This window comes from Maylandia zebra, linkage group LG6 (genome assembly GCF_041146795.1).
Source record: "Maylandia zebra isolate NMK-2024a linkage group LG6, Mzebra_GT3a, whole genome shotgun sequence".
Classification (NCBI taxonomy): domain Eukaryota; kingdom Metazoa; phylum Chordata; class Actinopteri; order Cichliformes; family Cichlidae; genus Maylandia; species Maylandia zebra.
In genome coordinates this window covers 3,332,004-3,350,510 of record NC_135172.1, presented here as the reverse complement: position 1 = coordinate 3,350,510, position 18,507 = coordinate 3,332,004, and the positions used below count along the sequence as shown (strand labels likewise).

The 18,507-nt window shown below is 43.6% G+C and overlaps 1 protein-coding gene across 2 annotated transcripts in view; it reads left to right on the top strand.

Annotated features, from left to right (window-relative positions):
- LOC101487872 (uncharacterized) overlaps window positions 1-18,507 on the top strand; it is a 30,891-nt gene that overhangs the window by 11,789 nt on the left and 595 nt on the right. For both annotated transcript variants that reach the window (XM_014407277.4, XM_023152192.3), the window contains 22 exons: window positions 906-967; window positions 1,911-1,940; window positions 2,542-2,732; window positions 5,125-5,232; window positions 6,457-6,635; window positions 7,999-8,214; window positions 8,388-8,486; window positions 8,740-8,774; window positions 9,211-9,257; window positions 10,282-10,319; window positions 10,434-10,553; window positions 11,287-11,418; window positions 11,551-11,592; window positions 12,376-12,510; window positions 12,852-13,016; window positions 13,260-13,652; window positions 13,737-14,237; window positions 14,326-14,466; window positions 17,277-17,451; window positions 17,532-17,762; window positions 17,949-18,074; window positions 18,236-18,357. In XM_014407277.4, the coding sequence (XP_014262763.1) occupies window positions 906-967; window positions 1,911-1,940; window positions 2,542-2,732; window positions 5,125-5,232; window positions 6,457-6,635; window positions 7,999-8,214; window positions 8,388-8,486; window positions 8,740-8,774; window positions 9,211-9,257; window positions 10,282-10,319; window positions 10,434-10,553; window positions 11,287-11,418; window positions 11,551-11,592; window positions 12,376-12,510; window positions 12,852-13,016; window positions 13,260-13,652; window positions 13,737-14,237; window positions 14,326-14,466; window positions 17,277-17,451; window positions 17,532-17,762; window positions 17,949-18,074; window positions 18,236-18,357 (3,288 nt within the window). The remainder of the gene's footprint in view (window positions 1-905; window positions 968-1,910; window positions 1,941-2,541; window positions 2,733-5,124; window positions 5,233-6,456; window positions 6,636-7,998; window positions 8,215-8,387; window positions 8,487-8,739; window positions 8,775-9,210; window positions 9,258-10,281; window positions 10,320-10,433; window positions 10,554-11,286; window positions 11,419-11,550; window positions 11,593-12,375; window positions 12,511-12,851; window positions 13,017-13,259; window positions 13,653-13,736; window positions 14,238-14,325; window positions 14,467-17,276; window positions 17,452-17,531; window positions 17,763-17,948; window positions 18,075-18,235; window positions 18,358-18,507) is intronic.

The window sequence follows — 18,507 nt, the reverse complement described above, 5'->3', positions numbered from 1 at the left end:
TGCTTAAACAGGATACTACTTCTTGGTTTTTTAATAGCTGTAGTAATAAGCATGTGTACTGAATAAATCCTTTTAAAAAGTTGTTAAAACTCAGGAAAATCAAGGATAATGAAATAATTCTTAAAATTACTACTGTTAAATAAACTCTTTTACTCAGTGCTTTAGTTTTTGGTTTTGTGGTGGGTATCCCTGTAGATTGTGTTTTCATTGAGACATCAAAGTTTGAAAATTGTTTGTACTCTGTCTTTCAAGCACCTCGAGGCAACTGTTGACATGATTTGGCGCTATATAAATAAAGTTGAATTGTCTGTAATCACCTATGTTTAGGCTTATAATTAATATAACTTTAAGAACCTGTATAGTTGCGAGACACAAAAACATTTCCCATATTTGACAGTTGGTTTAGCTTTTCTTAAAAAAAAACACACAAAAAGACAGAATAAGTAAGGTGGAGACCATCTAATCACTTGGCATAATGACCTTTTTAAATGGTTGAATATATTCATTTTCATACATCCCAGGATCTAACAGGGATTCCACAGCATAGGAAAGTGATTGGTACATAAATAATGCTGTTCAGACCAATCCAGTGTCCGAAAAAGACATTGGATTGGTCTGAACAGCATTTGCCTTTTTCTCTGGCAGCGAGGAAACTTCTGTTAGTTTGAAGATGAGTAACTACACTTCAGATGATGGAAATAGAAGAGTGCAACCAGATAAACAAATGATGTCACTTCTGCCAGCATCTGTAACATGATGTGAGCAGAAAGACCAAATCACAGACACGGGCCTTTGCACACCATGCTGCCAGCTGACACAAAGATCCATTACGCAGAATTTACATTAAATTTCTTTGACTTTCTGTCTTTGATGAAGATTTGATGATTTTTTTTTTTCTTTTCCAGGACTGGGTTAAACATGTTAACACTGTCAACCACACAGCTGCCTGCAGAGATCTGCGCAACAAGTGAGGAATCTTTAATGTGTTCCTGAAACCTTCTACCTGCAGTGTAGCAGGATAAACAGTGATGACTGGCTCTCTGTTGTGCTTTTTTAGGTGTCAGAAAGTAAGAAATGCATGCAAAGTTACACACATATTGTTTGTGAATTACTTTGTGACAGATGAATACCGGGGCAATAAGTTAAATGCTCTGTCATGTAAGTGGACTCCAGCTCTATTGGTGCTGGTGGTCAGGACAAAAAGAGCTGATACTATTAGAAAGGAAAGGCCAACAATCAGACGCTCCCCTATGACAGAGCATGTGGCAACAGCGGGAAGGAAAACTCCCTTTTAACAGGAAGTAACCTCTGACGGAACTAGGCTCCGGGAGGGGCGGGGCCATGTGCAGCGATCAGTTGGGGTGAGCACCAGTAGTGACCTTTCAGGGGAGAATACAGTTAGAGAGGGGAAGGGATGAGGCCAACAATGATTCAGCTGTCAAAATAATAATAATGGAGTGGATTTATATAGCACTTTTCAAGGCACCCAAAGCGCTTCACAATGCCACTATTCAGTCACTCTCACATTCATACACTGGTGGAGGCAGCTACAGTTGTAGCCACAGCTGCCCTGGGGCAGACTGACAGAAGCGAGGCTGCCATATCACACCATCGGCCCCTCTGGCCAACACCAGTAGGCAAGTAGGGTAAATTGTCTTGCCCAAGGACACAATGACCAGGACAGAGAGGCCAGGGATCGAACCGGCGACCTTCCGGTTACAGATGCGATTCCCAACCCCCTGAGCCACGATCAGGACAATGACCTTTTAAACAAATACCTTCCAGGCTATTGAAGGTATTTTTCCTCAGGATATGATCGTCTCATCATATACCAAGGAAAAAGACCTAGAATCTTGTATTTGATAGGTTCCTGACTCTTGATAATCTCATCTTCTTGTTTTTCTCTAAAGGTACCCTGGCTGGAAACCAAATCTGCCAAGGTCAGTCAGACCTGTCCTCTAATGGTTCTGTTTTTAGCTGCACAACCGGTGGAAGTCACTTTAATCAGATGGCTTGAAAAGGTTTCACATAACTTGCTAGTGTTTAAAAAAGGAGAAATTACTTAGAAATCGTGTTGCTTATACATTTGAAGGTGGTTCTGAATTGTCTTGTTCCATAAATGAGTCCATATGTGATGGATGAGTAAAAGTAATCTTCACTACAGTTTGCTTCCTTGCATAGAATGTGCTTTATTGGTATTAACAGCTTTATCAAATTGTTATTGTTCAGTATGGGCACTTGAACACTCTGTAGGGTTAACTATACACAACAGTGGAACCAGTTATAAAAAATCACATGTCTGTGCAGTATTGGCTGCTGTTAAGAAATTGAGGACAAATAGAAAGAAACAGCAAACAGAATTTCATGAAGCTCCTCCTGCATCGCTCTCCTGATCCAGATATGTGTCCCATCATAGAGCCAAAGCCCCCTGCAGTTAGAAACAGGAGCCTGACCTTTGATTGGGTCTCTCCATAGTGTGAGACCTGGCTAAAACGAAGGGTCATTACAACTTAATGTCTTTTTTTTTCTTTCTGTTTCTAGTCGGAGTGGACGATATGGCAGCCGTGCTCTGTGGGATCCCAAGGATGGCTCTCCATCCCGTTCCATGTCTCACTCCCTGTCTCGTTCTCCAAGTCCTCCTTCAAAAAAACGTCGGGTGGACAGCCACCCCTTCAGGCCACAGAGGAGGCGTAATTCCCCTCAGCGTTACCCACAGCAGACGCATGACACAGGTACATCTCATGCCAGAAGGGAACATGATGTACACAGTTCACAATGTGTAACCACGCTGCACTCCTCTGAAATATAATTTTGTGCCATTTCAATTCAGTTTTTGTTATATACAGTGTTGGGACTAACGCGTTATTAAGTAACGCGTTACAGTAACTACGTTATTATTGTGGTAACGAGCACGGTAACTAGTTATTATGCCAAAATCAGGAACGCGTTACTCGTTACTGGGATTTAGATAGGGTCGTTACTCGTTACTTCGAGTGGTGGCTATCACGGAGCTTCCACAGATTCAGTAACATTAGCAAGTGGTGGAGGCCAGCAGGTGGATGAAGGAAAGGGGACCCGAGGCGGCCGCCGGTCCAAGTGTGAACTGAACCTCAGGTAAGAAGTTATGACCTGCAGTCTCTCTGGGTCAGATATGAACCAAGTTTAGGTGGAGTTTATTTTCGTTATGCTGACTTTTTCCTACTGCGTGCTAGCTAGCATGACGGAGTTTCTATACAGCTAGGTGGGTGCTATGAAGTTAATGATGTTTAACTTTATTTTGTTCATAAGTTATTAGAGTTGCCAACCGTCCCGTCTGGTATTCAGAGAAGTATTAGCGTTTCTTATTGAGGTGAAAAGGAACAGTTTGTCCCGTAATTCAGCTGCAATGAAAAAGACACAAAGCTGGATTTATTCTGTGTTTACGCTGCACAGCTGCCTCTTCTTTCATTCTCCCCCCTCCCTCTCCCGTTTCTACTTCTACAATCATGAAACTGATCAATGATCAGCTGATCGGCTTTTATCTCTTGTTTGTTGATCGCCCACTTTGCACCAGAAAGAGGAAACCAGCGGATGTCGCGCTAAACAACAGCAGCACGTTTAAGCTTGATCAGCTGTTGTTAGAATTTATTTAATATTAATTTCTAGTATCAGCTGATGTTTGCTGGAGCCACAGCTGTAAAGCTGTAAAGCTGCTGGTCATGATGTCGGTTTGGTTATCTGGTGAGAGGGAAACATGAAGATGAAACCAGGAGACGTCCTTACTGAATCATCAGAGCTGTGATGGAGAAACAGGTTTACCTTTTAGGTGACATGAATGAGTTGAAGTTATGAACTGTTTCTGAGAGACAAATAACACCAGGATCCTTTTCTAAGCAGCTGACAGCTGGTAACTGTGCAGGGGCGGGTCTAGCAAAGTGTTGCCAGGGGGCAGGTAGGGCATTAACAGGGAGAGGGGGGCACAAAGAAATACTTTTCTTTCTTATTCTCATTTAAAATGTCTTGCTTTTAAAAAATAATTATCTGAATCTTACAACAAACGATTGATAGATTGATGCATATATACCATCAGAACAGTGAACATCACTGTCACAACAGTGTTTATTTTCATTCAAAGGCTTTATGATTTTTCCTATAATGGTGGGCCGGTCTCTAGTCAAAATGTCCGGTACGATTTTCTGTCCCAGTCCAGCCCTGTATGCAGCTCATCTGCAGTCTGCTGTTACCTACATCTTCCTATTCAGAAGGCAGAATTTCTGAGTTCTGAGTACAATCGAAAGCACCACGACTGCAGTTTTTGTGTTGGATGTAAAAGGCGCACATGACTCTGTGACGTAGGCTAGAATCATGGCAGCAGTCAATGACGGTCCAGGCGTGGGATTTCTCTCGTGGAAATGTGCACATTATCTTTTTCTTTCTATTGGTAGGTGGCACAGTGCACTGTGGCAAGTAAGCAAGCTAGAAGACTGGCAACGTTATGGAAGCAACACATTAACAAGAGAATTCTGAGTAAAACCAAAGTTACTTTCCCTAGTAACTAGTTACTTTGAAAGTAACGAGTAACTTGAAGTAACTGAGTTACTTTTGAGAGAAGTAACTAGTAATGTAACTAAGTTACTATTTTAAAGTAACTTACCCAACACTGGTTATATAGCCCAAAATCACAACAGCAGTCACCTTTTAACAGCTCCCAAACTGAGTTCAGCTGTTCACTAATCAGTTTTTAGGTTTGGTTTTAAAGATGACTTTTGTTGCATTGAGCCGTAGTTTAAATGCATAGGCTCTAATTATATTGTATGGAGGCTTGGGGTGTTTATTTCCCACTAACAGGCAGCTTTTTATTTATCATGAGACCACTGAAGCACGGCCAAATGAAGAGAGGTGTAGTCTGTCTTAATTAGTGGATATATTTGGACTTGTTAGCCGCATAGTTAAACAAGTCAAATCTTTAATCACTTTTTAACTTTCTGGTAACAGTTAACAGGACCAGTAGCCTAATGAAAGCCATTTACATAGATCAGATATGATGCAACCTGTGGCTTTTAAATAAGGTGTGCACTATGCTTTTGTTATGTATGAGGTGCTGGAAAACCACTGACTTCACTCATCTTCATTTTTTGCATTTAGAACACAGGGATCGGTTGAAGTACCGCCACACTGGCTCACGCAGTCCTTCTAATATGAACCGAACATTCAGACAGTACTGGAGCGCCAGGAGGGACAGGGTTTCAACAGGTTAGTACCCCTGTGTGGTGGGTTTTTGTTTGTTTTGGTCAGAAAACACCCAACATATGATATATAGGGATTTATCAGATAGGTTTTATCCAATACCAGTACCAAACTGGTACTCTTGAAATGGTGCTGGTGCTCGAACCGGTGCTTGAACCGGTGCTTAAAGAATGGAGAACATAAAATTGGTCCAAAAACCTCTCATGTTCAGCTGTTTTTTTTAAAAAAAGATAACAATGTTAGCCTTTTCTGCAGCTATGGGTCATATATGGTATCACTCTTGGCTGGAAGCAGTGCTTAATCAATGGAAAAAACACAAACTTTGTCCAAAAACCTCTCATGTTCAGCTGTTTTCCACTTTTTCTTTGGTCATTTTAGCCTTTTTGGCCAGGGTGAAGGGAGTATCTGCCATCAAACAAGAAGACAGCCGCATGTAGCTATGATGATGTTTGCTAGTTCACCTTACATGCATTAATGTAATAACGTGGTTAGCCTACTCAACGTAAATTATACACGTGCAACATTAAGCTACTCACGCAGAGAAGAACGGCTGCTGCTGCATCATCATCCTCATCATGTCTGCTACACTGGCAGGGCTAGGGGCCAGGACTCTCCTCTTCGGGTTCTTGGGGGATGTTCTAACTCCAGGTCCGATAACAGGCACCACACCCGCAGTAGATGTGCACGGTGTGAGGTCTCGCAGCAAGCTATCAAATACGGAGCATTTCTCGGCTTTTAAAAAAACGCTATGCATCACCAGGTGTTTCATCAGATTCGAGGTGTTGCCTCCTTTGACAGTATCACAGTATCAGCTTAAAGCACTTGTTGCAGGCTGCTGAGTTTGCATCTTTTGCTGTGAAGTACAGCCAGACTTTGACCGCTTCGCCTTGGTCATTTTTAATCTGTAGCTCTGCTCTAAAAGAACGTACGTACCTGGACCCGCCTACTACGCTTGCAAAGGTAAAATGATTGGCTGGAATCCAAAGTGTGTGACATCTCAGGAAAATAAAGCACCGAAATGTGCATCTCTAATATATACACTGGTGTAACTGTGTGTGTTTGCACATGAGAAACATCCTGGTTTGGTTCTGGTGTCCGTCCCACGTTTTCTACATTTACAGATCCTGACAGAACAGTTTGATATTATTATACATGCACTAGCTTGTAGTAATGAAACAAATACACGGTACAACATGCTGTCCTTTTGTTTTCCCGGCATATCCGTTTCAGCGAGTTTCTCTCGCGTTGCTGTGAAGCGTCCACGCGGTGACTCAACCAAGCACTACACTGACACTAGCCGAGATCGAGCCTCACGCTTGGGGGGTCACGGCTCCAAGCATGGGTCATCACAGCCCTCCACCAAAGGCCTTAAGGCTCTGAGCAAGCATGGACCTAAGACGGCTAAGATAGTAAGTGACAAAACTAACATCACCTTTAATATAGTTTATTTTAGTCTTGACAAAAGCCACAGTTCAGACACACCTCAGTCCACATTTTCAGTTTTAACTTGGTAACACTTGTTGGGTAAATGTTTAACTGATAAAAAGCAGAACAGATGGAGATGTTCTAGAAAACATTTAGATCATGTAATCCTTACGCTTACACTGCATCTCTGTAGCGTAATGTAGTGTCAGGCATGCGGTGCTGCCTACCCGGTTGTTCAGTCTGACGTCACTAGCCGTGTCTGGGTCTAAACTCCGCTGCAGGTCCATATATCAAACGATCACTCAGCATTACTGAGAGTTAAAAAACTGTCTAAAGTCTTTCATCTTTAATAAAATGATCAGCGTTCTGCTCTACCAGGTGTAACAATTGAGTTTAACATCCAGGCATCCATGAAAACGGAATTTATGACATTTAACGGAGTTAGAAGTTAGCAGGGAGTTAGCTCGCTAGCTTCTATCTAAATACAATATAGCATGTCCTGACTGCGGGGTTTTGGAAACAAATTAAAACGTACAGCTCTGTTATCACTTCCAGCATAAACGAAGACAGAAAACTAAACAGCAGTGACGTTTGTAGGGTTACTGAAGTTTGGCTAGCTGGTATATAATGATGTGCTACGTGACCGCTAGCGACACAGCTATGTTAGCTTAATATAAACAAGCTAACTTTTTTTTCCACTTGATAAAAGTTAACGTGAGTGTTCTCGGTGGTCAGGAACAAATGTAATCGCATGGCAGGATGCTGTAAAAGGACCAAACTTCAGCCAGGAGAACAACTGAGATAATCCATCCACAATACAAGGTTAGTCATTCATATACTGCTGCATGGGCTGGGCTGTAGTTACATCGTAAGGCTTTAAAAACTGAGCTTAAATAAATGATTAGCGGTAATAAAAGCCGAGGGAGGTCAACAGGGATCACTGACTGTTTTAGGAGCTTTTTGAGATCAAATAGAAGAAAATACAAAACATTAAACATGTTAACAACACAAAAGCCATATTAAACACAGACTACTTTAGACCCGGAAGTAGGATTCGTCGCGTCATCACTGAACAACCGGACAGTGGCAGCCGCTGGAAGAGCAAGGACTAGATTATTTAATTTGAGACAACACAATAAAAAAAGTTACCTTGGCAAAAAAGGTAACTAAGGCAGTAAAGGTGTGCTACAGGTTTCCCTCCTCACCTGTGTAATTTCATCCAGATCTTGTTCAACTGGCAACTATATTTCCAACTTAAACCTGTGTTCTTTAACCCATATTGACTGTCATGCTCATGTTTATCACAAACTGAGGTTAAACATGTGCTGTTGCTTTCTCTTTGGCAAGTCTGCCAAGCCTCCACCGGCCAAGAAGAAGAAGAAAACTGTGACTCCAGCCTCACAGGACTCTCAGTCTGTTGCCAATCGTCTAGTGTATCTGATGGGCATCCCAGAGGACGCCTCTGAACAGGAGGTCACCGATTTGGTCGGGGCCTTTGGAAAGATCAATAATGTCATCCTCATGCCGTGTTCAGAGGAGAGCGAGAAGGGCCAAGGACAGAAGGTGCGGTTGAAGTGTCAGATGTGGGTCAGTGGGCGGGGTGTTTCTGATAAGTAAAAATAAAAAGTGCGGTTGGTTTTTGTGTCATCTATCCTTTCTGTAAATGTGGTAATCTGTTAGTTTGCTGCATGTGTTCCTTCTTTCTGGCTCGTCTAATCTCTTTGCTGGTGTTTCAGGCCTCTGTATGTATGGTGAAGGCTGAAGACGCCCAGGCTCTGGCTACCTCCACAAACCTCTCCATCAGAGAGCAGCACATCACAGCTTCAGTAGCTAAGGTGTGAGAAATGTTTTTCCTGTTTTGAATCATGTCCGTGTAATAATCCAGACAATGCCGGCTTTCTGGCCTTGAGATGGTTCCAGAGCAAGATGATAATCTAGAACTTTCCTCAGTGAGGCTTAAAGCTGGAAAACAAGTGTTGTGACAGCTACAGAAGGTGTTCTGTGCCTCCCTCCTGTAGCCTGCTGATGCAAAGATGAAGAAGTGTTAATACACACCTGTTTTTCACTGCTCCGCCCTCTTTCTTACAGAAACCTGAAGGAGAACAGTCTGCTGATGCTAACAGGTTTGTCACAGTTATTGGCTCAACACTAGAACTACCAAACTTCATGTAATGTGTTTCTGTTTGCAGTCAGCTGTAGGCCCGGTGTTAGAATGTAGCCAGTCAGCTGTTCAGTCTGTCTCATCTTTATAACGAATGCCACACGTTGTCCAAAACTTCAGTGTTCTTCCTCTGTAATAATGACATTATTTAAATCTCTTATTTATTGAACCCTTTATTAGTTTCTTCTAATCTCTATTTTAACTTTATGAGAGGTAAAAAAAACCCCTCCAAACATGTACCTAAATACTTGTTTTGTCTTAATTAAAATGTAAAGAAGAATATGATTAAAAAATGAAAAACGTGACTGGACAGGGTCAGAATGACCCCTCCTGATGGTTCTTTTGAAATCCTGTTTTTCTTTAATCTTCATATCATTGGTCGCTGCTTTCATTCACAGCAAACCGTCCGTAGAACAGAACAAAGATGCAGCTGGAACGGACACAGGTAGGAAACATCTGCAGTACCGCCAAAGACATGAGTCATGGTTTACTTAACTACCAGCTATTGCCATAAATGTTAGTTTGTGTTTTTAAAAATTCAATTCAGTTTATTTACATTTTTATTTATACAGACCCAAATCACAGCAGGCACTTTATATTGTAAGGTAGGCCCTACAAATCATGTGACCCCCTATGAACAAGCACTTTGGCGACAGTGGGAAGGAAAAACTCCCTTTTAACAGGAAGAAACCTCCAGCAGAACCAGGCTCAGGGAGGGGCGGGGCCATCTGCTGTGATTGGTTGGGGTGAGAGAAGGAAGACAGGATAAAGACATGCTGTGGAAGAGAGACAGAGGTTAATAACAGATATGATTCAATGCAGAGAGGTCTATTAACACATAGTGAGTGAGAAAGGTGACTGGAAAGGAAAAACTCAATGCATCATGGGAATCCCCGGCAGCCTACGTCTATTGCAGCATAACTAAGGGAGGATTCAGGGTCACCTGGTCCAGCCCTAACTATATGCTTTAGCAAAAAGGAAAGTTTTAAGCCTAATCTTAGAAGTAGAGATAGTGTCTGTCTCCTGAATCCAAACTGGAGGAGAGAGACCTAATATTTAATAATCCACATTTCACTGTTTTACTCTTTGGTTCAGATGTGGATACTGTGTTGTTCTTTCTTAGGAGAGAAGCTGCAGAGAGGCGTGTAAGACTGCAACTCTGCTTCCTGGTCCCAACTCTGGTCATATTTTGGGGGGTTTAATAAATTCGTCCATATTTCTAGAAATGAGAGCTGCTCCATCCACATTGTTTTGGCAAACTTTTAATGTAGTCATAGTAACAGAAGATAAGACTCAGTCATCACTACATGATCCAAATACCTCACTTCAACAAAATCCAAACATCATGACTTCCACTGTCTGTCTTAGATGAATTAAACACCCAGCTGATGTGCAGATGTGTATTTCATGGCTGCTGCCTTTGTATCTGGAAGCTCTGTTTAACTCATGTTGTCGCCCTCTCACCTCAGCTGCAGAAGGCAACACTGACCAGAAGACATCTAGTGAGGTACATAATCTGTATACTGAAGCTTAGTTAGTGTAACATATTCCACTATGTCTGTCTGGGAAAAGTAGTAACGAGAAAGACATCGGTTAATACAAACAAGCCTGTCTCATACAGAAAGGCAGGCTGCTGATCACAGGACTTCCTGAGAGCGGCTGGTCAGAATGTGACATCATTAACTTGATCCAGCCCTTTGGGACTCCCTCTGACATCATCCTGGCAACACAAATGGGAAAGGTTAGTAATTAAACTTTGTTGTTTCTAATAGATGAGGAAGTGCTTTGACACAGCTGCACAGCGACGTGAGACAGACATCCTCACCTGAAAAGTCTCAGGTTAAGAGAAGTGTCGTCTCTCCCATCAGTTTGCTTTAGATATTACATCTGTGCATATGACTGATGACGTCGAGGATGTCACGTTTCATCACCAAGCAGCAACTCACAAGTTTGTTTTATGCAGCTAGCAGCAGTGAGTCATGTGACCTGCTCTTATTAGTGACCATGCATGCACAGATTTCAACCAACTGAAAGCAGAGCTGACAGTTTCAGGTTCTTTTTTTTACCTTTGTTGACTAAACCAACTCTTCCAGGCTAATGTTACACATACATGGGTTTGGCTTCTGTAGGTTAACTCTTAGACTAGCCTCAACTGTCTCTGTGGTTAGTTTCTCAATAAATGTCATAAATACAAAATGATATTTCTGCCTGGCTGCGGATCAGCTCGCACTAGGATGGTTAAAGCCAGTACCTGGAACTGGATCAGTGGGATTTCCCCCTTCGTCTTTTTGCATTAGTAAACACATTTCGTAAGAGTGTGTTTTCACTTTTAATAGTGTCCATAAGCAATATGTCTGCAGACTGTTTCCTGTATAGATTCCTTTTATATTGTTCAGTGTCCTTGTTCAGAAATGTTGAAAGTGGAAAATGATGATGCTGTTTGTGTAACAAATGACTTTCCTTTGGTGTGTTAGGCACTTGTGTCAGTGCCAGACATGGACGTTGTTCAGGAGATGGTAAAGGTCCACACGTTTGTGCCTGCCAAGGTGAAAGACTGTGAGGTTAAATTGACCCCCCTGAAACAACACATCAGCTTCAACACACCGGTACGACTGTGCTGTGGATTGTCTTTACTCCTCTGTTACTTCTAGTTTTCTGTGTCATGCATCTTAAGTTTGAAAGAAGTGATCTGGTTTCCTTAAACAACGATTGATTTAAACACAACACTCTTCACGCAGGTGGCGCTCTACAATCTTCTGATGGGACCAGTGGATCCATTAGTGAGTACATCTTCATGTCCTTCATTCCAACATTATGAGGTCTTTTGAGTTTTCCCCCTGAGTCATGAAAGGCTGGTGGTGGTTTGTAAATCAGATAGCTCGAGAGCGAAGTGACGTAGGAGTTTAAATTAATACCAGAAGTGTGTCTACAAAAATCACAGTGACCTCCAGAGCAAAGGTCAGGCTTCCCGAAAGTCACCTGTTAACACCAGAGCTCTGTGTACTGTAAAAAGGACCATTTTGAATCTCAGTGACCTTGACTTCAAGGTCAGAGCAGGGGCGCATCTAGAGACCAAATCAGAGCCATTTATTTTACACTCATATGCAGGTGTTAGCTCTGTAATGTGCATTCAGTGTGGTTCAAATGCAGTAAGTACACACGTTCATATACATATAGTCTATAGCTTCATTTTCTGTAGCCCATATCTTTGGTGCCTATGTGGTATATTTAAGGTTTGTTGTAGCCATGCTAAAAGTGTTACTGTCAGCTTGCTTTAATAAACTGCACTGTCTGCACTGGAGTAGCTGTAGGGGGGGCACCCCTGTAGATCCCCGCTGAGTGACAGGTCATGTTTCTGAACATTGTGTGAATGCAGGAAGTTGAGAAAAAGGCGAAGGTGGATTTTGAAATTTTGAACACATTTTTTTCCATGTTCCATATATTTATTCATTATTTACTCGACCTAAATAAAATCTAATGACAAAAATACAGTTGAAGGAAATGAAGCAACAACCATATCCGGTGCTAGTTTGCAAGTCATTAAATGTTGCTGTGTGTTACAGAGTCGAGCTCCAGTCGCCTGGAACAGCCTGCTGGTTATTGGGAATGTTCCCGACACACCAAGCGGGTCCTCTGAAGTCGAGAAATTGGTGCGACGCTTTGGAACAGTCATCAAGACCCTCGTGCTCAGCAGCATGGTGAGAGCTATGCGTCTGTGCAGCTGTGCACCACTTTGTTCTCCAGGACTCGCACTCAGCTGCTCGGCTTTAAAAACCTGCGAGTCCATTCACCTCGAGGAATGTTGTAAAGACTGACATAGGACTCAACTTTATAGCATTAAACAGGTGTTTGCCCGTGTGTTGCAGACATACACTTTATGGATGCAGTTTGCTAACAAGCTTGTTTGTCTTTGTGGTTGAGAGTAAGCATTTAAAATGCAGTGGGTGACGTCCACATGAACCCCTCACAGTCCCGACAAATATTTTGCAAAACAAAGAAATCTCATGTGCTTAACGTCACGTTTTCTTTTCCTGCTCAGGTGATTTGTGAGATGGCCACTGCAGCCATGGCCCTGTCCGTGTACAAGCGCTTTCAGGCGTTTCCGTGTATAATCCAGAACAACCCGCTGTTCTTCTCCCGCAAGCCTGACCCCAAAGCCAGCACGCAGACCAAAGCCATCACTGCCCCTCACGATTCACCTGAGGTCACTACCACTGATATTTGGTTATAGTTAAGAGGGTCCATGTACATTTACTCATTTCTGGAGATTCAGCTTTTCTTAAATGCTTGTGTGTGTGCGTGCGCGTGTGTGTGTGTGCGCGTGTGTGTGTGTGTGTGTGTGTGTGTGTGCGTGTGTGTGTGCGTGTGTGTGTGTGTGTGTGTGCGTGCGTGCGTGCGTGTGTGTACGTGCGCGTGTGTGTGTGTGTGTGCGTGCGCGCATCTGCAGGATACACCTGCGAATGGCCAAGCAAAGCAGACGTCTGCAGACAGAGAGGAAGCAGCACACCAAGACAGTTCAGAGTCTCCCGAGGAGAGGATTGAAAAACACTGTGATGGAGATGCTAATAAGATGACGGGCAGGGAGGAAACAGTTGAAGAGGTTTTAGAAGCGTGCAAAGACGGTAACGTGGAAAAAGACGAGCTCACGGTTTGTGACGCTGCACCGGAGAATCAATTAGAAGCAGACACAACGGGAACGTCAGGCATTGACATCAAGACGACAGAGGAGAGTAAAGTCAGTGCATCTGAAGCAGAACGTGAACAAACTCCTGCAGAAGAGTCACAGCCACCTCGCCTGGATGGCAAAGCAGATTCTGAGGAAGCAGCCGAGCTGCCCAAGGTGTGTACGCACAAAACGTGTGATTACATGCATACAAAATGATCTTTGACAATTAAAACAGTGTTTCTGCTGTAACGTCACCAGGTAACTCAAGCCATGGTTAATGCGCTGCTTGTGGAGTGCAGAACAGGACCCACCGGCCACTCCAGCAGCAGAGCAGCACCCCCCAGTGGAGAAAAGGGGGAAAACCAGACAGAGACTAAGCTGGGCCAAAAAACAACAGAGACTAAAGAGATGACCAAAAAACAGATGGGTGTGGAAGGTGAGGTGAAAAGGCAGGAGAAGGAGAAAAAGGACGCAAGAAAGGAGAAGGAGGTGAGGGAGAGAATGAAGAGGCAGCGGGAGAGGGACAGAAGGGGCTGGGAGAAGGAGGAGAGAGCTAAGAGGGAGTGGACTGAAAAATCCAGGAGGGAGAGGAGGGAGGAGGAACGAAGGGAGTGGGAGAGGAAGGAAAAGGAAAGAAGGGAGAGGAAGAGGGCCCACGGCAACGGTTTATCGGGGTCGAGGTTGTCCTCCAGGTCGGAGGGATCCAGGCAAAGCTACGGGAGGGATGAGCGCCACAGTATGGAGGCTGAAACCAAAGCGGTGAGGAGACGCAAAGGCTGAAGTTTAAAGCGTGTGGAGGGCATCGTTTTATTCGCAATTCTGTTTCTTTGTCCTTCCCTGAACGTAGGAGGAGGAGCTGGATGAGTTCCCGTTCGACATGAGTGACTTTGTCACAGTGGACGAAGTCGGAGATGTGGCCGAGCTTCCACTCGAAAGATCAGAAGAAGGGGAGACCCCGCCCACATGTGTCCCACAGGACACTCCACAGGTAGCTTCACCGTGGCTGTGTGCACATAGAGCTTGAAATCGACAGGTAGGGACTTTTTATTCTCCTGCGGTTATCACTTGTGATTAAGGACGTTTCAGCCGATGCTCTGTTCTCCTATTAGCCACTGGTGTTTTTATACTCGGTGAATTCTGAAGTCCAACCTGTCACTAGGTGTGGCAGTTCATTTAACCTTGAAATGACATGGAGGCTCTCGGGGATTATAAAGAAGAAATACCCAGAATATGTTTTTACCCCTCAGCTGTAAAGGCTGATGGGGTGCTTCCATCACCCTGCCAGGCGGGTGGCACGGACACCTGTGTGAATTAGGGCTGCCACGATTAGTCGACTAGTCACGATTACGTCGACTATCAAAATCATCGACGACTGATTTAATAGTCGACGCGTCGTTTGAAGCTTTGTAAGATCACAAAAGACGCAGGAATAATAGCAGGATTTAAGAGTGTAATAACGCACTGAAACAGAAGATGGCAGCACTGCATGTACGAGGATGCCAGCTGCCGTTAAACCCCGAAGAAGAAGAAGCTGTGTCCCAGAATTCATAGCGCGGCCCAGCTTAGTTTCCAACAATGGCGGCAGCTAGTTAGTTTTAATATTACTCTTATTATTCTTTCTGGGTCACAAAATAAACGTTTAACATATTTTCAGGTAAGAATGTAGCTGTGTAAACCTCAAATATCTGCTCAGTTTATCAGGACACCACATATTTTCAAAAGTGCTCCGACGTTTTCGGAGACGTCTGTTACCCACTAGCTCGATAGCTAGCCGGGGGCTAGGTCACTAGCGCCGTGAGAACACCGGACTCCCGGCAGATCGTCTTCAAACCCACTGCCGTCACTTAGCTTAAAATGTTATTGTTTGGCTTTTTTTTAGTATTTTATTTGTTCCTGAGTAAATCGGTTTGGCTGAGATTAAAGTTTTTACACAGCTGAATAAACGTCAAGCAGACAGCTGATTATCAGAAGTGTGAGATGCTCAGAGTTTACTCCGGTGTCCTGTTATATTTTAGATAGCAAGGAGTTTATTAAACTTCACCGAAACAATCTGCAAATTTCATTAAACTTTAATAAACTATCATCTTGTCTTTATTTTTAATTAGCACAGACCTTAAACACTTAAAGCTGTAAGCTAATGATAGTTATATAAGAGCAGATGCTGCTGGTGCAATAAGCTGTAGTTTTACGTCCAATGGATGATGATCTGATTAGTCGACTAATCGCAAAAATAATCGGTGACTAGTCGACTATCAAAATAATCGTTTGTGGCAGCCCTAGTGTGAATGCAGTAACCAGAGAACGAGCTTTAGGAGCTTCCAATAGATACCACGGGTGTTTCTACTAGGAGGGTGACCGGTAACACCGCCATTATTTATTTATGGGTCTGTTTGGTTTCTTGTCACCACAGACCCTCCTGGTTTTAGCTGTCCACAGGCTGGTTGCCTGTCTCCATCACTCTATCCATGTTTACACTTTAAGTCTCCTAATCTTCATGACTCCACTGCTTCATCTGCACCCACAGACATCCAATAATAATAATGGATTGGATTTATATAGCGCTTTTCAAGGCACCCAAAGTGCTTTACAATACCACTATTCATTCACTCTCACATTCACACACTGGTGGAGGCAGCTACAGTCGTAGCCACAGCTGCCCTGGGGCAGACTGACAGAAGCCAGGCTGCCATATCGCACCATCGGCCCCTCTGGCCAACACCAGTAGGCAAGTAGGGTAAAGTGTCTTGTCCAAGGACACAACGACCAGGACAGAGAGCCCGGGGATCGAACCGGCGACCTTCCGGTTACAGATGTGCTTCCCCTGAGCCACGGTCGCCCCAGAATGGATGCTGCAGGCTTGTGGTAAAAACAAAGATCCTGTGTTTCAGTTCTTTAGTCAAACTGAAACTAAATCTACACCAGAGCTCAAAGAAGACTTTAAAAGCCTGATATGAAGCTGGAGTAAGGGCTGCTACAAATCTGGGAATTATTAAGCAGGCCATTCTTTCGGTCAGTAATTGCGATCTTAATGACTTTTTAATTATTCATACATATTTGATAAGAAGAAATCAAAAAGATCTGTTGGGGAGTCTTAGAACAACAGCTGCTAGTCTCTGGACTGCAGCCTGTTGTGTAGCAGCACAAGTGTTGTGTTATAGAGAGTCACAGAGAGCCAGCATGTCTAATCCACTCAGAGGCTCTCAACACTGAAGGAGTTTTATTTTTACAGAACTAAATTACAGAGACAGTCGCCTCACTGCATTTTTGTATTATAGGCTGGGACAATAATACAGAGAAACCCCACAGTGGGAAGCAAAAACTCCTTTATAACAGGAAAAGCCTCTGAAACTGGCTCCGCCTCCCAGTCTACTAACAGCAGGTAAACAGCAGTGTGAGAGCTCTGTGGGGCTGATGCAGCACCGTCTAGAAGATGAAATGGAGCCTGAAGATTCACTTGTATGTGAGGAGAAGGATTTTAAATTCAGTTCTGGATTTACTGCCACTGTGGGAGAAATAGTTCCTGCTGCAGTATTTTGGATCAGCTGAAGAGAGTTTTTAGGACGTCCTGATAATAATGAATTACAGTCGTCCAGCCTGGAAGTAATAAATGCAGGAACTAGTTTTTCAGCGTCACTCTGAGACAGGATATTTCTAACTTTAGAGATACTGAGAAAGTGATTTTAATGTGGGTTTGGTGTGTGCATTATTGATCCTTGTGTCATTGGTACATGAGGTGGACCTGAGTGTGAGTGAGAAACTTTACAGCAGCATGTGCCGCCTCTTGTTTTCTACTTCTAGGACGCAGCCATTGATGTCACAGCAGCTCCAGCGAAGTGTGAGCTCACACCTGAGGGGGATGTAACAGCTGATCTGCTTCCCAGTGCTGCTGTGTCCCCACCGCCAGCTTCACAAGCCAAGCCTGCACACAGCCCAGTGCATAAACCATCCGAGGCTGACATCACACCTCAGCCAGGTACTCTGAATAAACCATGTTTTTTTTCAGCCCTTTTGTATGTGGCATACTTGAACCTGAAGTCTGTCATTGCCCTTCAGATACCTCATTAACTGCTGAGTTCACCCCAGAGGACCAAAGTGTTCCCATCCCTGTCCCTGCAGCAGCTTCCTCCTTAGCAGCAGAAAGAAGCCAAGATGGCGATGAGGAGAATCCTCTGAAACCTCGTGAGTCTGTTGAAGAAGAGAAGATGGGATTGGTCAAACAGGAGGAACACTTGAAGGTGCAGGATCAGGAGAACAAGGACAGGAGAGAGACAGCTGCAGAAACTGGTGAGGTGGATTCATTTAGCCTCTTACATTTAGCACCTTAAGAAGAAGAAGTGGTTGGCTGATGGTGCCATACACAGATTTGCCCCCCGAAGAAATCACTGGACTCTGTTTGAACAAACAGCACTGGTCACCTGGGATAAGATCGAGGGGTTGAGTTAAGCCCTGTTTTTGTCCGGTCTGTTGCAGGGAAACAGGAGCAATCTGAAAGAAACTCCAATGCTGAAGAGGAGAGCGAGAAGCCCAAATTAGAAATGGAAATTCCCAGAAAAACAGAACATTCCCTCCCTCCTTTTGACCCCAGCAACCCAGTTGGTAAGAAACTGTATTGTCTGTATTTGTTTAGCATGGCTCATTCACAGCTGTTTGGATGTCCTGACATCTGAATTTAAACTCTGAGTCAGCAGGATTTATGCATTACTGCTAAAATGCACCCCACAGTTAGACCAAGAGTCATTCTGTGTGTCCATCCACAGGTATGGAGTTCCTGGTCCCAAAGACGGGTTTTTTCTGTAAGGTGTGCGCTCGGTTCTTCAGCGGCTCCAAGGAGGCTGAAATCAGCCACTGCAAAACCCGCAAACACTACGAGACCCTGCAGGTAGCAACACGCAGTTATTAGTCTGGATGTATGACGATGGAGTTCAGTCTGGTTTTTGTTTCCTACTTATTACCAGTCTGAGTGCACCTTTAAATAAGTAGGACTTAAGTAGGCAAGAAGTTTGCTAACGTGACCAAAATAAAAGCCTTA